The sequence below is a fragment of the Canis lupus genome, chromosome 32 (assembly GCF_003254725.2).
Source record: "Canis lupus dingo isolate Sandy chromosome 32, ASM325472v2, whole genome shotgun sequence".
NCBI classification, from domain to species: Eukaryota; Metazoa; Chordata; class Mammalia; order Carnivora; family Canidae; genus Canis; species Canis lupus.
Genome location: NC_064274.1, coordinates 4,597,468 through 4,619,783, shown reverse-complemented (window position 1 = coordinate 4,619,783; position 22,316 = coordinate 4,597,468). Strand labels below are relative to the sequence as shown.

Below are 22,316 nucleotides of genomic sequence, written 5' to 3'. Positions count from 1 at the left end.
TTTCAGACCCATCCAGGGACCCTAAGAGTATCAAGGAAAATTTTGCCTCCCCTATACCTCTTAGAACCAGGAATATCTACACTTCTGGCCAATGGTTTTGTTGTTACAGATGGAATTACACAATGTAATTGGTTCTTCTTTAAATTATCTTCCCAAGTCTGTCATACATTTTAGGCACTAAACTTTTATATTTTATTCTCTCCACCTTTTAAAATCTTATTGCCAAGAGATTCATATTTCCCTTGCAAACCACCTCAAATTCTTTTGTAGAAATGCAGATTTAGATAGCAGATGGAAAGAAAAGGGAACCTAAAAGGGCAGGGATGAGAGGAGGATGTTTGAAAGCTGTTTCACAGAAGCATGGTCTGGCAACATGGTAGTAGAGGGTGAAGAAAACTGAGCCTGAGCAATGTGGTAAGACACTGCAATAAACCAAGTCAATCTAAGAAAAACTGAATTAGCAATATATAAAAGTAATAGCAAATGTATGAACGTAAGGGCAAGTATAAACAAGAGTCAACAGGAATCCATTGTTAATTGTTTTGTAGAATTGCTCATCAGGTAGATTTAAAATATAAAGCCTCTAGACTTAAAAAAAATGGTATTTGTGTATAGGAAGCAGATCTGTAAGAGAATAATAATAGGAGGCTTTTTTGTATTTTATTTTTGGCTTGATGACATATTAAAAAACAGACATGGAGCTAAAATCCCAGAAGAGAAATCAAGACTGCAGATCTGACTCATGATAACTGAAAACTTAGAAGTGGTTGAGATGAAAACAGTGAAATACAAGTGAGGTGAAAACGCCAAAGAACTGTCCTTGGGAAGAGATCCAGGGTGCTGAGAAGAAGGAAGCAGAATCTGCAGAGATAGCAGACAACAGCAAACCAGAAGAAAAATGGTAGGTTATTACGTAATAAAAGTCAAAGGAAGGGAGCATTTCAAGACATTCCGAACTGCTGTTACAGGCATCTACAGAGTTCAAGCAAATCCACTCAGTCTGAAAAGAGATCCTTGAATTTGCCCAAAGGGATTTTGAATGACTACTGAATGAATTAACAGAATTTAAGCCAATAGCTAAATTGACAATAACAAAGACCAGAATCTAAATAATACTCCGAAGAAAAAGGCTATGGCTTTTTCAAAAACATAAATTTTATTTGCTTTTTAATTTATGATTAGCTGATCTATCATCAATATTGCACTGTGTCTACATGGTTTTCTCTGTTGCTTAATTTTAAGTTCAAAAAAGCTAAGATCTATAACTAAATGAAGCAATGGTGACAGTATGTTCAATACAAAATAATCAATTCATCTAAGCCATGAGTCCATTTACTACTCCCTGAGTTAAAATTAATTGTACTTATGAATATGTTCAAATGTGTATTCACCAAAAAATACTATATATATTGATAGGTAGATAGATTTGATGCTTCTTGAAAATATCAATAATATTTGTAATTACTTTCTTGTTGGAGAGACAGAGAAAATGAGAGGGGGGAAAAGAGTGGAAAGGAGAGAAAAGCAAGTGAAAGAGAAAAAAATCAGTGTATATGTCTCAGTGATTTAAAATATCCAACTAATTGATAGTGAGCATATACTGGTATCACATAACTTGCAGTCTCAGTGAGTAAATGTGAAATAATCTTTTGGTTTAGTCGCACCCTTAATTTTATGAGAGAAAAGCTCTATCCAGTATTTTTGTACATAGATCTTACTAGGAAAATGTTGATTTCCTAATAAGATGATTTCTCAATAACAAGTTCCATACAAGCATTTATTTAGAAGAATTATAATTCTAATAAACATGAAACAAAGCAAATTATCTCATAAAAACAAATGAAAAGAATTTAAGAAGAAAGAATTTCAGCTGATAGTATTCACACTTATATACTTGGATATAGGTATTTAATGAAAAATTGGAAAGCATTGCTTTTATAATTAGTATAGTAATATAACATACTATAATTAATTAATAAACTGTACTTTATGTGCATAAGGTAACAAGGCATCACTCACAGTACTTAATCCCTACAAATATAAAGGATAGAAATAATCTATCTTTCTAGATGAAAATATTGAAGATGATCACTTGATCAAGCTCATAAAGCAGAAAATGGTAACTGTCAAAACAAAAACTAAATCAACAGACTATTAAACATTAAATTTCAGTCATATGGCACATACAGAGATGCACTGCTGCTAGGAAAAGAGCAAGATCTGGGAGACAGAAAGCCCAACCTAATTAAACAGGCCAGATGTGCAGGGATTGCTGATGCGCTGGAGGTGGATCTGAAAACTACACTCTATATCCAGCAAAAAATATATTTCAAAAGCAAAGAAAAATATTTTTGTCAACAACTGATAGGTGAGGAAAATTCACTGCTAGCAGACCTGCACAATAAGAAAGCTTAAAAGAAGTTATAGAGTTAGAACTGCACTTTCAATTAGAAATTTTGATCTGCACAAAGAAAAGTACAAAAGTGATCAAATGAGGGTAAATATAAAAGAATATATTTTACTTGGAATCACTTAAAAAACCAGTCTTATGTGAAATATTAATAATGTACTGTAGAACTTGCAACATACTTAGAAGTAAAAATGTATGACAAAAATAGAACAAACGTGGAAAATGAATGGAACTAGGGCGAAGTTCTTACACACTATGTGAAGGGGTCAGAATATTATTTGTTTTTGTTTTCATTTTTGTTTTAAGATTTTATTTATGTATTCATGAGAGACAGAGAGAGAGGCAGAGACATAGGCAGAGGGAGAAGCAGGCTCCCTGCAGAGGGAGCCTGATGTGGGACTCTATCCTGGACCCGGGGATCATGCCCTGAGCCAAAGGCAGATGCTCAAACACTAAGGCACCCAGGTGTCCCATATTATTTGAATATAGACTGTTAGAAGCTAAAGTTGAATATTACAAACTCTTTAGCCGATGCTAATTTTTTAAAGAGCAATTACTAAAAAAAAAAAAAAAAAAAAAAAAAAAAAAAAGAAAAGAAAGTTTAAAGAGGTATAAATAAGTCAACTATGAAGATAAAAAGGATTCATTTTTAAAAACTATATATAAAAGAAGTCCAAAAAAGGGAAGTCAGAAAAAGGCAAAATTTGGGGTACCTGGGTGGCTCAGTGGTTGAGCGTCTACCTTTGGCTCGGGTCATGATCCCAGGGTCCTGGGATTGAGTCCCACATCGGGCTCCCCACGGGGAGCTGCTTCTCCCTCTGCCTGTGTCTCTGCCTCTCTCTGTGTGTCTGTCACGAATAAATAAATAAAATCTTAAAAAAATGAAAAATGCAAAATTTGACACACAGAAAACAGCAAGATGGTAGAGTTAAATCATATATATAATTATGAAAACATAAGTCATCCAAATATACCAATTAAGGGCAGTGCTTGAAGACTAAATTAAAAAAGGCAAGACTGGGATCCCTGGGTGGCGCAGCGGTTTAGCGCCTGCCTTTGGCCCAGGGCACGATCCTGGAGACCCGGGATCAAATCCCACATCGGGCTCCCGGTGCATGGAGCCTGCTTCTCCCTCTGCCTGTGTCTCTGCCTCTCTCTCTCTCTCTCTCTCTCTCTGTGTGTGACTATCATAAATAAATAAAAAAAATAAAATAAAAAAAAATAAATAAATAAAAAAGGCAAGACTGTCCACAAGAAATCCATCTTAAATACATAAATATTGGTAAGTGAAAAGTAAAAGAATACAAAAACATACCATGCAAATACTATTTAAAAACTCAGATAACTATATGAGTACCAGAAGAAGTAAACTTCAGAAAAAGGAATTATTACCAGGAATAAAGAGAATATTTAAAAAATGATGTAGGAGTCAATTCTTGACTTTTATATCTAGAAACATAGCAAAAAGAAAAATATAAGAGTCATAAAGTGAACACATCAAAATACATAAAGCAAAAATAGATAAAACTGAAAAAATATACAGAAAAATCCATTATTATAGTTGGAGTTGGCAACACTCATCTTTAGTTGACCGAGCAAGTAGACAGAAAATCAGTAAGAATACAGAAGTCCTGAAAACACAATCAAGCAACTTGACCTGACTTTTTTTTTAGAACATTCCACCTACAACAGCAGAATATCTTCAGGTGTCCCTGGAGTAGCACTGACATACCCATATTCATATATCTTAATAAATTTTAAAAGAAAGAAATAATACAGAATTTATTCCCCTTTCATAATAGAATTAAAGTAGATATCAGTATCAAAAAGATATTTTGAAAATCTGTAATATTTGGACCTTAAACAACAACTTCAAAATAATTCATGGGTCACAAAGGAAATTTTAAAATCTTTTGAATTTAATGAAAATCAAAACAAACATCACAATTGTTGAAATGCAGTTGAAACAGTGCCAAGAGGGAAGTATATAGCATTAAAGTTCATTTTAAAAAAGAAGAAGGGTATAGCATCAATATTGAAGCTTCTACCTTCAGACACTAGAAAAAGAAAAAACTAAACCAAATGCAACCTGAAGGAAATGATAAAGAGCAGAAACCAATGAAATAGAAAACAGAAAAATAGTAGAGAAAAGCATTAAAGTTCAAAATCTAGTTCTTTGAAAATGTTAGTAAGTTCCCATATAGTTAAATCAGGATTAACTTACTAATATGAGGATGAAAGAGAAAACATCCCTACAGATTCTATATATACGAAAATGATATGACACAGTATTATGAAATTTTTGTGCCTATCTGATAGACAAATGTAATAGAAAAATTATCTGAAAGATACAAACTATAAAATTTTATCCCAAAAGAAGTAACCTGAACTTCCCTATTACCTACAAGAAATTAAATTGATAGTTAACAGCTTTCTCACAAAGAAAATGTCATGACTAGGTTTCACTGGTAACTGCTACCAAACAATTAAGGAAGAAATAATATCAACTCTATCCAGTATTTCCAGAATATCTGAAAAAACAAGTAAAACTTCTCAAGGCATTTTATGGGATCAAAATTACCCTGACACAAAATGAAGAAACATATTTAAGATATATATATCCATCAACTGGAGAATGTATGAATACACAAATTGCCCATCCATAAAATAGAATATTATAGAGCAATATACAAGAACAAACATACCTGCAACCTCATGGTCTCAAAAGCCTTAGTGAAAAATGGCTTTATACTATATGTCTTTAGTGATACTGACATTCTGTAAAAGGCAAAACACTAGGGACAGAAATCAGATGAGTGGTTGTCAGGGACTGGGAGAAGGGCATAAATATAAAGGAAACTTTTTGGCATTATGAAGACATTAGCATCCTGATTGTGGTGAGGGTCTCACTGCTATGTGTGTTTGTCAGAACTCATCAAAGTAAACAATTTTAGAACATCAGTAAATCTGACTTTCAAAAATGAATTATAAAATTAAAGGACTTGCTACTGGCTTCAAGAAATATGGTTAGCTGATTGCTTCCAGTTAACTTTCTTGGTCAGCCTCAACAAATGAGCAGATATCATGCTTTTCTCAGGATGGCCTCTGCAAATCACTAAACAAGACAATGGCTCTAAGATCAAACAATCTCCACCAACTGTGGGATCCCTTTAACACATAATCAGCAGCTCTCTTCTACAGGCCAGGGTGAATATAAGAGAATGTCGGGGCACCTGAGTGGCTCAGTTGGTCAAACAACCAACTCTTGATTTCGGCTCAGGTCATGATCTTGGGCTTTCTGGGATCAAGCCCCATGTTGGGCTCCATGCTCAGCACAGAGTCAGCTTGTCCCTCTCCCTCTAAGATAAATGGAAAAATCTTAAAAAAAACAAAAAAGCTCATGGCCCAGACAATAGTTTGCTGAAAGGAATGGGTTCATAGTGCCTTAAACTAACACTAAATATATCCCAAGAATCTAACATTCAACCTGTGTCACAAATAGTTAAGGCCCATCTCTTCATCACCTGTGGAAATAAATGGAACTTCTCACTACAAAGAGAAATTTCTCTGGAACTTATGGGGATGCCTCATCAATACACCTTGGCCAGACCCTGGAGAGAACATTCTGTCTTGACAAAAAGCTCACCAACTAAACTATACACATTCCTTCTTCCTAAGATTTAAAGCCTCTGCCTTGTGGCTACTATACCAGCTGCCATAAACCTCAGTGCAAGATAGGTGAGACATGACGTTAGCAGCCATTCCTTAAGAAAAACTTTCCCATTCTTCACATCCTCCCATTTTTTTTAGTTTTCTTAAAGATTTTATTTATTTGAGAGTGAGAGAGAATGAGTGGGGAGGAGGGGCAGATGGAAAGGGAGAAGCAGGCTCCCCACGGAGCAGGGAGCCTAACACAGGGCTCCCTCTTAGGACTCTGGGATCATGACCTGAGCTGAAGGCAGCTGCTTAACCCACCGAGCCACTCAGGCGTCCTCATCCCCCAGATCCAGACTTAATACTGCTTCAGAGTATCACCACAGCATCTATGACAGAATGCATTATTTTCCATTATAATTGTTTTTATTGAGCTATAACTCACATGCCATAAAATTCAAACTTCTAAGGTGTAAAATTCAATGTTCCTAGTATATTTACAAAGTTGTGCAATCATCTCCAATATTTAAGTTTGGAACATTTTAACACCCCACAAAGAAACCCGATACCTATTAGCAGTCATTCTCCATTCACCCTTCCTTCCAGCCCCTGGCAACCACAAATCCATGTTCTGTCTCTATGCATTTACCTATTTTAGACATTTTATATAAATGAAACTATTCAACATTTAGTCCTTTTGTCTAGCTTCTTTCACTTAGCCTAACGCTTTGAAGGTTCACCTATATCAAAGCATGCTAACAATATGTACTTCTCTCCTTTTAATGGCTGAATAATATTCCATTGTGTCTACATGCCACATTTCTTTACTCAATCATCAGGTGATGGACATTTGGATTATTTCCATTTTATAGTTACTATGAATAATGCTGCTATGAACACTGGTGAACAAGTTATTAAGCAGACCTATGTTTTCAAATCTCTTGGATATATGCCTAGGAATGGAATTGCTGGGTCATATGGGAATGCTGTGCTTAACTTTTTGAAGAACTGCCCAACTATTTTCTATTTTATATTTACACCACCAATATAACTGCCTTTCATCCACCTAGTCCTCAATTTCTTGAGGGCAGGGACTATCTTATGTTCTATAATATACCCCACATTTAGCACAGTGCCTAATGCAATAGGGGTGTATATGAATATTTGTTAAGTGGATGACTAAACTAAAAGCCCAAAATAATGTTTTTTCACCTTCTGCCTTCTTTTGGAGGGATACTTATCAAAATACTCCTTCATCACAATGCTCCCTTCCAATTCCTTTAACTTGCTTATCTCCAGACTTCCCTCCCCTCTGAAACTAAGTAAATAACATACTCTTAGGTACCAGCACTTCTTGAGATGGGTGCTCTATGATCACCATATCAGGACTGCTCACCTGCACACATTAGAGAAGTTAATATAATATAATCTGATGGCAGAATCAAGTGTTTCCAAGTTGGTACCAATTGGCAGACAGGCAGATAGATATTCATGCATATTTTCAAAGCAATTCTCCTGCAAGTATAGGCCCGAGACATATTTGGCTCTAGGTTACCCTCTGCTGGCCCTACTGTCAATAACACTACAATAGATGCTGTCAATAACACTACAATAGACCTGGGAGGGAAGGAGCAAAGTGACTCCCACAAGGGGCCAGAGGCAACATATGGGGCCCATTCCGTTACAGAGGCAGCCAGAAGATCTGCAGATTAAAGAGCCTTCCAATTCTAGCAGCTCTGGGTGGAGATTAGCCTCCCATGATTGGTACTTAAGTAGACTGAGGACTTCCAGCTCTGGCCAGTTAAAGAGACTACTGCATAGAATAAATATCCACTTTGATCCTCAAACACTAAGTGGACATGTGCACTTACACTTTAAACATGTCCAACTTCTCTTAATATGTAATAGGAAAAATCTCTAATAAAATATGAATATACATTAATTCCCTGTAAAATCTTACAAAAATCTCTCCGCTTCTGCTCCTGAGAAACATTTACTGATATGGAAAGACTCCTCCGGCCACACTGTATACATATACTTTGCATCATTTCAATTTTTTAAGAATAAAGAAGTTATGTGTAACTATGTTGAATAAATCATCAAACTTTTTTATAAATTACCTGCAGTAAGCAGAATGCCCACCCCAAGGATACTGATGCCCTAATTCCTAGAACCTAAGAACATGTTATATTACATGGAAAAAAGAACCCTGCAGATGTAAAGAAGGTTATAGACCCTAAAATAAGTAGATTATCAAGATAATCTAGATGGACTCAGGGTGACCACATGAGCCCTTATAAGGAGAGATGTTTCTCGGGTTGGAATTAGGAAAGATGCTACAGAAGGAGATGTCAGAGAGATTTGAAGGGTAAGACAATTGCAACCTCCTCTTGCCATAAGAGGACCACATGGAAAACAAGAGGACGAATGTGGGCAGTCTGTAGGACCTTGCAGCCCAGCCCCCAAAATGATAGCAGACAAGGAAATGGGGACCTCAGTTCCACAATCATAAGGAACTGAATTTGGCCACCAACTTGAATCAGCGTGGAAACAGATTCATCCTCAGAGCCTCCAGACCATGATTCAGCCCAGCCAACTCCAGGATTTCGACATTGTGATGTACTGAGCAAAGGACCCAGCTGACCCACTGTCCTCTTGACTTATGACCCAAAGGTCTATAAATAAATACACTCATGTTGTTTTAAGCCACTGACTTTGTAGTAATGTGTTATGGCAGCATCAGATAACTGATATATTACCAAATGTCAGTATATTAAATTCCAGAATTCCATGGTAATGAAGCATAATAACCACTAGAACAATCAATTAAAATTGCACACTCCTGGAACCAATTCACATCCCACTATCAAACGTTATTTGTTATGATAAATACATGGGAGATTTCTACCCATAATAACAGGGTAGATTTTAAATTATATCTAAGAATAATATAACAATTTCTAAGTAATTGTCCTCTCCAACACGTACAACTTCAGCATTCATTTTTAAAAAGTAAATAGGTAATTGCTTTGTCACATCTTTCATAGTGGCTTATTAGTTGATATAGTTCACTTTATGTATACATTTCTTTCAGAATATGTTTTAATTTAATATACATGTTTATGATATGTTTAATTAATATATTTAATTAGATTCCTATTTCATGTAAACCATATCTTAGTCATATTAACAAAAGCCAGTGACCGTTAATAAAGTTGAATGAATCAATGTTTACAAAAACATAAGAACACAAATGAGGTCAAAGATTTATAGATCTCAAAAGGACAAAGAATTCTAAGGCAAAAGGTACTTGTGTTTTAAGTACATAAATACATAAAGCCAACAACACTGACTTGTTTTTTAATAAGACTTTATTGGTATCATGACCATATTTCGGTATTTATGTTTCTTAGATCAATAGGTCCAAGGTGTATGTGACTTTTTTTTTTTTGAGAGATTGTATTTATTTATTCATGAAAGACACAGAGAGAGGGGCAGAGACAGAGGGAGAGGCAGAGGGAGAAACAGGCTCCCTGCAGGAAGCCCAATGGGCACTCTATCCCGGGACTCCGGGGGTTATGCTCTGAGCTGAAGCCAGACGTCCAACCACTGAGCCACCCAGGTGCCCCTGCATGTGGCTTCTTGCAAGCACATCACAGTTGCTCCAGTTCCTGATCTGCAAAACAGATGCTTAGGACATTTCAAGTTCTATGTGCTCCAGCCAATGTTTCTAAATTACAACAATGCCAATGAACTTGTACTTTTCCAGAGATTCTACAATATGATATAAAATCTAGATTGGAACACAGACACTTACTTTTTCTGAGTTCTTTCAGCCAGCATTGCAATCTCTATCGCTGCCTTCCTTGCTTCGAAATCTTCCCTTTTCACCACCTCTCCAGTCCCTCGGTAGCCTAGCTCCACCAACTGGCGTGCCAGGCTTTCATCCTAAAGAGAAAAGTAAACTGTAAGATTGGTGCATGAATTAGACATCTCATTTTATTCCATGTATACTGGAGAATTGTTTAAATGAAAAATCAAAATTATTTTTAAATGAGATGTATGAGATATGAAAAATTTTCTTTCTAACAATACTTTCATAAACATCATATTCGTCATTCCTTTCCCACAGATGAACGATGAAGGGAAAGAAAAAGAAAATAACATCAGTCACTAAATTTTCTCTAAGGGATTGGAGGACAAAGTCTGTTTTGTTTTTAATCCATTTATGAGGGCAGCTGTAGATAATTAAGAGTATCTTTAAAACAATAAAACTGAGACAATAGTACTCACACAAGAAAGACTTTTAAGAAAACCAATTGCACAAAAAGAGAATTGGGTTGCTCCCATAAAGTGTAACATTTCAGAAACTTACTTCCTTGAAGTCAATGAACTGATGACACAGAGCATTAAAACTTCAAATACAAAATAAAGAGCAGATGAATTTCCTATTTAGCTGGAAAGATATTGTTTCCATATAATGTTGGTACTAATAAAAACAGAAAAGTAGAAATCCAGGAAGATGACAACAAAAAAGCTTCAAGCTGAAAAAAATCTTCCCCCATCCTTTATTCCTTTTATATTTCAGCTACTTTAAGAAATGTTCCACACATTTGTGTCACTTGTATACCAAATTCAAAAAAGAATACTGTTTCCCCATAATCTGAAGAGGTATCATTTTATATTAAGTTACTGATATAAGGACTAAAGTATTACATAAAAATATGTATATGTTAATAATGTTCCTTATATTATTATCTTGGTTAAATATGAAATATTTGAAATAAAGTGAAAACAGGATACATTTTATTATTACAGACACTTATTTAATACATCACACTGTGGAATCCAAGAACCATCTGGCAGGATTAAATGAGAAAATGTAAGATGGCTGTTTACTAATCTAATCAGCCCTTAGAAGCTGTTTTAAAATTCAAACTATTAGAAAGACAACATTTAGTCTAGAAAACTTGCTTTCCTTTGCTGAACATTAAAAGCAAATACAGTTGACCCTCAAACAGCAAAGGTTTGAACTGTGCAAGTTCACTTACATATTTTTTTCAATAAATATACTGGAAAATTCTTTAGAGATTTGCAACAATTTGAAAAAAACTCACAAGTGAATCGTGGAGCCTAGAAATAGTGAAAGAATTAAGAAAAGGTTACGTGTGTCATAAATGCATAAAATATATGTGGATGCTAGTCTTTTTATCATTTACCCTAAAGCATACACAAACCTATCATAAAAAGTAAAAATTTATCAACACTTACAGACTGTACACCATCTTTTCATTTTTCATGTCTGGTGTTAGGAATACATATAACATCCACAGTGTTCTGTATCCTATAAGACAATATTGACGTAGGTACTGACAGACAATTCATCTTGCAAAGAGTTGATGTAAACCTACAGTTTAGATAAACAACAGTCCAGTACTGTAAATGCATTATCTCTTCCTTATGATGGTCTTAATAACATTATCTTTTCTCTAGTTTACTTCATTGTAAGAATATAGTGTTAATACATATGACATACAAACTATGTATGTTTTATGTTCTCTCCAATTATTTATGTTCTCAGTAGGACTTTTGATCAAAAGTAGGCTACTGGTAGTTAATTTTGGGGGGACTCAAGAGTTGTCCCTAGATATTCAACCACAAGGGGGTCATGCCCATAATCCCCTTGTTGGTCAAGGGTTAACAGCATGGAACTCTATAGTAATGGGGATGCACCTGCCAAGCTAATATAGTGCAAAGCACTAGGCCTCAGGAGGGCTATGGGCCTTTTTTTTCCAACTTGTCTCCTTGCTTACTTTACTGGTTATTCCTAGGCTCTTTTGTACGAGCCACAAAACTAAGCAAATGCCTCCACCTAGTGGAATTAATATTTAATAGAAAAAAAAAACAATGAAGATTGTGGATTTGATTTACAAAAGAGAGATGATCTGACTGTAAGTTTTCATAAACATATTATTACTAAAGGTAAACATATGGGAAGAACTCTCAGCTAAACACTGAGACTGGGCTTTTTTCTAGAAGAACATAAATGGCTCATAGTCAACACGGTATTTGATATAATAAAGACCATTAAAAAGCTGCTGTATTAATTTCACATATAGACTAAACTGTGTTATTTCTGTGTGCCTACCTGGGCCACACAAAATCATCTGATAGCTCTGCACTCATCTACATTATTGTATATTGCAACAAATAACAAGATCTACTGCGAAAACAGAAAGCTGAAGTTGTTTGCCTCGCCAACCATTACCACTAGTAGAATCATAAATCATCTGTCCACTTTAAACGGTCAATTGTCTTTAAAGAAATTATCCTTAAAGAAACCTGAGAAACAAAGCATTTTTACTTATTCACATATTTATCACTAGTGGTGCTTTTCATTCCTTTATGTAGATCCAAGTTTTCTACTGATGTGATTTTCCTTCTATCTAAAAAACGTTAACATTTCTTGTAGCACAGGTCTGCCAAAAACTAATTATCTTACCTTTTGTTTGACTGAAAAATAGATTTCATCTTTATTTGTGAAAGACATTTTTGCTGCAATAGTATTCCAAATTGACCTTTGACCTTTCAGTGCTTTAAAGATGTCACCCCATTGCGCTATGCCTCGTATTACCTCTGAGAGGTGTTTTAGCCTTTCCTGATTTTACAGAATGTGTCTTTTCATTTTAGATTCCTTTAAGATTTTCTCTCTATCAATTATTTTCAGCAATTTTAAGATAGTTCTTGGATTGGTTTCTTTTATTCCACTTAGAATGCCAAGGAGTCTTGGCTCTATGGCTGTATAGTTTTTACAAGATTTGGAAACTTCTTGGTCATTATATTTTCAAATATATTTTACCCCCTACTTCCTTCTGACCCTGCTAGGATTCCACTTACATTTTTTGGAAAGGCAAAAAGATTTTCATTTTTTATAAAACTCTAATGGTTTTGACTATAACAGTTAATTTTCATAAAAAATAAGTGACTAGCCATGAATAATCCAAGAATATAAATAAGGCAGTAATCTTGTACTAATCGTCAATGCTTCTTTCCTCATGTGATCATGAGCCACTGACTTCTGGAGGCCAGCAGTTTGGAACAGGTTAACTATAAGGAGGCATCATGCAAAGCACAATGCAGAGATGGCTCAGCCTTAAAGAGCAGGCTTCCTTGCTACACAGGAACTGTACAACAACATGTGGCAAAGTGGAGCCACCCAAGCAGGCAGCAGATGTCTATGGAAGACTTAATTCGGATGACTATTCTTCTGGGACAGATTTTAGACATCTCTCAGCTGCTGAGAGAGACATTTGACCCTAACATGTGCAATGGAATTGTGCCTTCCAGTTGCCGCAGCCTTGGACCTTGACAGAGTTGGACTGGGACTACAGGGTTCCATCCTAGAAGCCCACAGTGCTGCCCAGGGTCCTACTGATTTATGGAAAGCTGCGTACAGATCTGTGGCCTGGCATGCACAATTCACTACCCAAATAGATTTGGGGCTGTACTGTCCCCAGTCTTGGGCCAGAGCCCATCCCCACCCCTAGCCTGGCTGCACCCCTGGGGCAAAGTGCCTCCCACACTGTTCCTCCAGTAAGGTGAGGGGTAGATGAGTATCAGAATTTGGTGTTATGTGGTGTGAACCAGAGTCCTAGCAGGTGAGACTGGAATAAGGGGCAGCCAGCATCTGGAGCATCCAGGTATTTCTCATCAAAAGGAAGGAAAGAAGGAAAAGGGAGCGAGAGAAGAAGGAGGTAAGGGAAAAAAGGATGAGGAAAGGGAGGGAGGGAGGGAGGGAGGGAGGGAGGGAGGAAGGAAGGAAGGAAGGATGGATAAGACCCAACTACCGCAGGAAGGGTGGGTGAATGGGTCTAGGGCCACTAGACCCTTGACACGGCCCATAGGCTACTGAGGCTTCTTTAGCTTTTGTGTCTTTTGTTATTATGTTGTTTATTGCTGGAAAAGAGTTACTATTAAACTCCAATCTTAGATTTGGTCAACCAAACCCACTGATTGGTTCTAATAGGGATCCAGTTTAATTTTCTTATATTCTCAGGGCAGGTAATCATACTGTCTTTATAATAATATCTGACTTCTTCCAAATATTTTTGACACCCTTCATTCATTATAGCATTGCTGCGGTCAAACTACCAATAAAAAGTTAAGATTACTCACAAATATTTTTTTATCATGTTTCTATTCCAATGCTACACTTTCAAATGTTTAACCACCAATTATGAAGTTTACAGGTGTGTACTATATACTCTTCAAGTTATAACATGAGTTTAGAATTTTATCCTATGCTTTTTCTGCATCTATAGAGATTATATTTCTTTTTAAACTTAATGTCATGAGAAAATATATGAAGCATTTGCCCAAGTTATGAATTCAGAAAAGAACAGACGGTGGTTTTAAAAGTCCCTGATTTCCCACCACAAAAAGTCTTTATTTCACATTCCCGTATGAAGGCTAAATTACCCAGTTTAGTCAGTCCAGGCAAGAAACAGATGACACATTTAAATGGAGTAACTGAACAAAATTGAGTGGCTGAGTTAATTAACAAAGGTATAAACAGGGTTAAGAGAAATCCTAAAGAGATAATGAAGCACCCCACAGCTAGCTACAGCAATAAGCTATTAACAACCACTAACTAGTCCAAATGAGGTAAGAGGAGGGAGCAGTTAATAGAGCTCAAGGAAACAGCTGTAGGACCCGACCCTAAATTGTAGTTTTTTTGGAAGAAAATATCCATGCTAACCTACAGCACAGTATAGAAGGAATCTGGGGAAAAGAACTGCCTAACCTCTCTCTTCCGGCTTCTAATATTTGCTAGTGCCTCTCATCAGCTGAATCCAACTGGCCAAAGGGAAAGGGGGCCCAGTTGAAACAGTCAACAGAAATCAACCTCTTGGGCCATAAAGCAAGTTGGGGTAGGACAGAAAACACCTCTCAAGGGCTAAGCAGAAAATATCTAATATAACCATGGAAAGAATTTCAGATTCAAAATAACATTTTCTACAAGCATAAGGATATTACTCCATTTTCTTTTAGGAATCACTACTGGGAATGCAAAGTCTAAAATCAAGCTGACCCATAGGTAAGTTGTTGACACTTTGAATTATTTTTTTTAATTTGAATTAAATATACAACATTTAAAATTAACCATTTTAAGTCCAGAGTCCAGTGGTATTAAGTACATTCATACCATTGTGCAATCATTGCCACCATCAATCACCAGAACTCTTTCCATCTTACAAAACTGAAACTCTGAACCAATTAAACAATAATTCCCATTCTCCCTTTCTCCCAGACCCTGGCAATGACATTCTACTCTGCCTCTGTGAATCTGACTACCTCAGGTATCTCATAAAAGTGGAATATTTTTTATCTCGTAAAAGTGAGAATTTTTAAAGACAAGACACAGTATTTGTCTTTTTCTGGTTGGATTATTTCACTTAGCATAATGTCCTCAAAGTTCATCTATGTTGTCGAATGTGTCAGAATTTCCTTCCTTTTAAAGCCTGAAAAATATTTCCTTGTAGATATGTAGCACATTTTGTTTATACATTGATCCTATCAATAGCTACCTAGGTTACTTCCATCTTCTGGTTATTGTAAATAATGCTCTATGAATATGAGTACTCAAATATCTGTTCTAGTCCCTGCTTTCAATTCTTCTTGCTGCATACAAATTGTGGGATTATATAGGAATTCTAACTTTAATTTTTTGAGAGGTTGTTCAACAGCAATCAACTGTTTCTACAATGACTGCACCATTACATACTGCCACCAGTGATGCAGTGTACCAATTTCTCCACATCCTTGCTAACACTTGTTATTTTCTGTGGTGGTTTTTATTTTTTTTACTATTATTTTTTTAATAGCTATCCTGGGGACACCTGGGTGGCTCAGTAGTTGAGTGTCTGTCTTTGGCTCAGGGCATGGTCCTCTGCCTATGTCTCTGCCTCTCTGTGTATCTCATGAATAAATAAATAAATCTTTAACAACAACAAAAACAGCTATCCTAAAGGATGAAAAATGGTGTATCGCTGTGGGGTGTTGGGTTTTTTTTCCAGTATAGTTGACGTACAATGTTACATTAGTTTCAGGTATACAATTTAGTGATTTGACAAGTTTATACATATGCTACATTCACCACAAGTGTATCAACCATCTGTCCCATTACATCACTATTACAACATCATTGACTATATTCCCTGTGCTGTGCCTTTTATTCTTGCGACTTATTCATTCCATAACTGGAAGCCTGTATCTCCCACTCCCCTTCACCCATTCTGTCCAACCCCCTCCACCATCCCCTCTGGCCACCATTAGTTTATTCTCTGTATTGATAGGTCTGATTCTGCTTTTTATTTTTTTTTAGATTCTACTTACAAGTAGAATCATATATTGTCTTTCTCAGTCTGATTCATTTTACTTAGCATAATATACTCTAGGTCTATTGATATCATCTAAAATAGCACAGTCTCATCTTTTTTATGGCTAAGTAATATTCCTCTGTGTGTGTGTGTGTGTGTGTGTGACATTTTCCTTATCCATTCATCTACTAAAGTTGCTTCATATCTTGGCTATCATACATTATGCTGCAATAAACATAGTGGTTCATATTTTTGAATTAGTGCTTTCATTTCTTTGGAAAAATACCCAATAGTGGAATTAATGGATTATATGATATTTCTATTTTTTAAATTTTTGAGGAATCTCCACACTGTTTTTCACAGTTGGTGCATCAATTTACACTCCCACCAACAGCGTAATAGAGTTCCTTCATCTCTGCATCCTTACCAACACTTGTTATTTCTTGTCATTTTGATTTTAGACATTCTAACAGGTATTGGGTGCTATCTTACTGTGGTTTTGATTTGCATTTCCCTGATGATTAGTAATATTGAGCATTTTTTCTTTTTTTTAAGATTGTATTTATTTATTCATGAAAGACACAGAGAGAGAGAGGCAGAGACACAGGCAGAGGGAGAAGCAGGCTCCATGCAAGGAGCCCAATGCGGGACTCGATCCCAAGTCTCCAGGATCACGCCCTGAGCCAAAGGCAGATGCTCAACCCCTAAGCCACCCAGGCATCCCAATACTGAGCATCTTTTCATGTGTCTACTGACCACCTGTATATCTTCTTTGGAAAAATGTCTTTTCAGGTCCTTTGCCCATTTTCAATCAGACTGGGGTTTTTCTTTTTGGTGTTACATAAATTCTTTATAGATTTTGTATATTAACCCCTTATCAGATGTATCATTTGCAAATATATTCTCCCATTCAGTAGGTTGTTTCCTTTACTGTGCAAAACCTTTTTATTTCGACGTAGTTCCAATAGTTTATTTTTGCTGTTTTTCTCCTTGTCTTAGGAGGCATATCTAGAAAAATTTTGCTGTGGCTGATGTCAGAGAAATTGCTAACTGTGCTCTCTTCTAGGATTTTTATGGTTGCAGGTCTCACATTAGGTCTCTGATCCATTTTGAGTTTATTTTTGTGTATGGTGTTAGAATGTGGTGCAGTTTCATTCTTTCATGTGTAGCTGTCCAGCTTTCTCAGCACCATGTATTGAAGAAACTGTCTTTTCCTCGTGTATATATGATTGTGGTTTTGATTTGCATATCTAATGATTAGTGACATTAAACATCTTTTGATGAGCTTTTGGACCTTTGCAATGTTCTTGGAAGAAATGTCCAAATTCTTTGCCAATTTTTAATTGAGTTGTTTGCTTTTGTGCTGTTGTAGAAGATCTTTATATATTCTAGATATTAACCCCTTATTAGATACATAATCTGCAAATATTTCTTCTGATTTTATGGGCTGCCTTCTCACTCTATTTGATAGCATACTTTGGTGTACAAAAGTTTTTAATTTTGATGTCATACAATCCAATCCAAATTATTCATCAATTATCATTTATTCTCAAAACTCTAAAATTCTACCACTATCTACTTAGGCGTTCATCTTTTCATTTGTCCAAATACACAGCTAATGGACATTATAATTTTGTGCTTATCTCCAACACAGAGAAATTTTTTTTTTATTATTCAACTGAGTATTTTATTCCCCCTCATTTTATGTATAATTTCTTTCTGGTAAGTTTATTAGCTAGATATTGAGCCTGCTGGAATTATTCTTTCATATTTTTTTTCTTTCATACAATTCTTTCTTATTTTCCTCATCTTGTTTTCACTATATTCCGGGTAATTATATCACCGTTAACTTCCAGATGATTAATTTGTCCTTTAAAAAGCATCCATGCTATTAGTTAGCCCTTTTAAAAATGTTATCAATTATGTTTTTAATTTCTAAGAATTCTTTCTTGCTCTCTGATTGTTCCCTTTTCACACCAGTTTATTATTTTACTTATTAATTTCATTGATACTAAAATGTCTCTGAGATAGAAAATTGGCATTATTGGGATGCCTGGGTGGCTCAGTAGTTGAGCATCTGCCTTTGGCTCAGGGCATGATTCCGAGATCCCGGATCGAGTCCCACATTGGGCTCCTCACAGGAAGCCTGCTTCTCCCTCTGCCTATGTCTCTGCCTCTCTCTGTTTCTCATGAATAAATAAATAAATAATTTTTTAAAAAAAGAAAATTGGCATTATTTAAAGTTCTCTCTGGGATTTAAATGTTTTGTTTCATCTGACATGAATTATCCTCCTTTAATGGATACCCTCCATAGTTGTAAGGTCTAGTCCCCTAACTGGACTCTCCTCTGAACAGATGAACTGTGGAAGTTGTGTGTAGAAGAGCAGAATATAGCAATGTACAGACTTCACTTGAGGATATGTGGGCCTGAAGAAGGAAGGAGAGTTGGGATATATCCCACTCTCTCCAACCCAACTGCCAAAATAAGAGGGGCTTGGCATAAAGGAATGACTGTTTCCAGATTTTATTCTCCTCTTTAGGACTTCTAACAGTATTTAGTCACTCTGTGCTTACTTCTTATCTCTCAGGCCTCTTTATTCCCTCCAGGTCTTCTTATTAGGCATGTACTTCATTTTCTTGAGAGAACAGTTCTCTCATTCATTCTTGGGTTAAATACTGCGAGCACATATGCTATGTATAGGGTGTACTTCTGGTTTAGCTATGTAGAATTAACTTATTTAATCAAACACAAGTTCATTCTTGCCCTTTGTATTATTATTATTGACTCTGACATTTCTCTAAATCTGTTTTATTCATTTTGGCCTATGTTTTCTCTATCTTGTCAGTCTGACACTATCTGCTTTCTAACTTACCAAAAATTTGCACAATTTCTGCCCCCCTAGAGTAGCATCATTTCTTGTTTCCTAGTGCTTTTAATGATTTATTTTCTTTCATATTGACATAGAAAATAGGTAGACAGATGATGGAAAATTAGGGAGGAGAGGAGAGGAGAGGAGAGGAGAGGAGAGGAGAGGAGAGGAGAGGAGAGGAGAGGAGAGGAGAGGAGAGGAGAGGAGAGGAGAGGAGAGGAGAGGAGAGGAGAGGAGAGGAGAGGAGAGGAGAGGAGAGGAGAGGAGAGGAGAGGAGAGGAGAGGAGAGGAGAGGAGAGGAGAGGAGAGGAGAGGGAAGGGGGAGAGGATGGTTAGGTATATCCAGGGATCTACAAGTCTGCTGTGTCGCTTTAATTCTAGCCATACTTTTCTCTTTTTTTAATGTACTAAAAAATCCCTCTTTCCTCTATTTATATACCAAAACAAGCCATTCTCCCAGTGGAAGATTTGAATGATAAGCTACAAAGTGTCTGTTGAATTTAGTGACACATCCTTCATTTGTCACTATAGAAAAAAACAATTTCTATTGAATGATGAAGATGGCAACCAGCTTGCAGTGGGTTGAAAAGTGGAAGATGAGGAAATGAACACAATGATTAGTTTATGATTCATTCAAGAATAATAACTATAAGAAGGAATAAAATACAGATATGGTAGGGCAAGATAGAACTCAATGAGCTCAGAAACGGACTCGAATTAAAGGTGAAAGGAGCTAATCAGTACAGACAGTTCCCTAAAAGCATAAAAGGGAAGGGTGCAGAATGCAGGTAAATATCACCAATCAAGGGTATTAGCTGCAAACAGCAGAACTTACTGTCACCAGTACAAACCTAAAAAGAAACTATTAAAATATGAGAGCCCCCAAATCCCCCGAAAGTTGAGTTAAGCCTACAGAGCCAGAAACAACACTCAAAGCTACAGGAACTGTTTCAGCAAATGCTCCACTGTTGCCACTACTGAAAACAGATACTGTGACTCACCATTTGACTGAGGACATTAAACCCCAGAGCTTCTGCCACGGCATCAACTAAAGCGAAAAGCCTGCACCACCCATTCAATACCAAATGGATTCCACATGGTGCTTTCTTCTTCATGTTACTCTTCTCTAAAGAGCAGTCTCATGCAAGTGTGTGTCATTGGCAGTGCCAACATACCTGCAAAGATAACACCAGAAGCAACGGAAGCGAAAAAGTTAGTTTCCATCTCCACCTTAGGAAGGTGGGACTTAGAGTTTCTCAAAAACCTTATAATGATAATGAGGGTTCAAAATGAGGACATACTCAGGAAGCAGACAGACAGACAATACACATGGTAGAGTCTATTAAGAGGAGGTAAGAAAGAGTGGATGCACAGAAATTAAAGTAGTTTTATAAGTTTTATGCTGGAAAACTGAAGAGGGTTTCAGCTCTTGAACCTTTGTTGACTTTGAGGGTCAACAAAGTCATCTAAGAGTCAAAAGTCTGAAGAAAGTAGAGAAGGTATTTTAAAAAAACAAGTTATGAAACAAACCAACAAGAAATATCAAGAGGCAACTCACAGAAGAAATGAAAATGGACAGGAAACATATAAAGATGATCAACCACACTAAAAATAAGAGAATTTAAAATTAAAACAATGAGTTTTTTCTACCTATGATATTGGCAAAAAATGAAAGGGTTGACAATATCAAGTACTCGTGATGGCCTGAGGAAAAAGATGACTCATACATTGCTGGTGGGAGAGTAAATGACTACTCAAGAGGGCACTTCAACCATCTCCATTATGACCCACCAATTCCACTTTTTGATAGATTTACACCTGCACATAAAGAGGATGTACCAAAGATGCTCATTTCACTGTTGTTCATGATACTGTATAATGAAAACAAAGTTCTAAAGAACCAACCTAAGTAACAAATTCAATGCAGCAATTTATAAAGAATAGGGAGATCTATATAGAGTGACATTAAAAGATCTCCAAGACTTAATGTCAATTTTTTAGGTTACAGAGATATAAAAATTACCCTTTAAGTAGAAAATAACAAAGAACGGTATACGTATTTACATATAATAAAAATATATATAATTTTTTGAAGACTATTCATATAAATACAAGAGGAAGGATATTGGGTTGAAGTACAACACTTGCTGCTGCAGCGTGGCTCAGAACCACAACAAATACTCATCATCTCCTACCTCCACCATCTATGCTGGATTTCCCTCACATTGAACTAATACCGCTGCTAAGCGTCAGTAGCATAACTTGTGGTATGAACAAGACCTCATTCTGGAGAAGTCATCATTCCCTTTTTAAGCCCTGGTTGCTACACTGGTCCATTTACCACCACAAGAGGCATCCAAGTGAATCACCAGACTCTCAAACACATTCTTTCATTATTTATTGTAATACAGCCCTAACCTTCCTGACAGTTGGGGTCCATTACTCTTGCCAAAATAATGACTGTCTTCTTGCCTCCAGATTCCTAGACAAGGAGCCTAAAGATCCCAAGCAGGAGTTGTAACTTAAAATTCAGTGGGACTCTCACTAAGTCACCTGATGGGAGTATTTCCTGATTTGGTATTGTAAATAGCACTCCAATCAGTCGTTAAGGGTTATCTTAGAACTTCTTGCTTGCTGTCCCTTGATCTGTAGCAGAACTAATATGTTCTTTGAGATCTGTAGACCACTAGCCTTGAGGCGTGAAAGATCAAATTCTCCCAGAAAATAAGGCCTGACTACATCAGAAAACAGCTGCTATGGATGCCAGCAAGTCTATTTAGGGTCATGCTGTCAAACGACTTACTGCCTGGGCACCTATTCCTCTGCACACAACCTCCCTCCCTTTTCTGACATTTTCCCCTTTAAAGCCCTCTGGCTTTGCCAGGAAGATGAAGATGGCCTTTGAGACATTTGTCCATGTTCCCAGGTTGTTGACTTTCCACAAGGGACCTTTCATTTCCCACCATCAGTTGTCTCTCAAGTATTGGTTTTTCTAGTGGCGAG

The 22,316-nt window shown here is 36.4% G+C and overlaps 1 protein-coding gene across 16 annotated transcripts in view; it reads right to left on the bottom strand.

Moving 5' to 3' along the window:
* The window catches only part of CFAP299 (cilia and flagella associated protein 299), a 622,454-nt gene that overhangs the window by 586,266 nt on the left and 13,872 nt on the right, over positions 1-22,316 (bottom strand). For 9 of the 16 annotated variants that reach the window (XR_007407864.1, XR_007407863.1, XM_049105113.1 and 6 more), the window contains 3 exons: positions 20,315-20,488; positions 9,882-10,012; positions 3,124-3,258 (listed from right to left, as the gene is read on the bottom strand). Coding sequence is in view for 13 of the 16 variants with exons in the window: in XM_049105113.1 (XP_048961070.1) it covers positions 3,124-3,258; positions 9,882-10,012; positions 20,315-20,428 (380 nt within the window). In the remaining 3 variants the exon portion in view is untranslated. The remainder of the gene's footprint in view (positions 1-3,123; positions 3,259-9,881; positions 10,013-20,314; positions 20,489-22,316) is intronic. The other 7 variants (XM_049105115.1, XM_049105116.1, XM_049105117.1 and 4 more) reach the window with 3 other exon arrangements.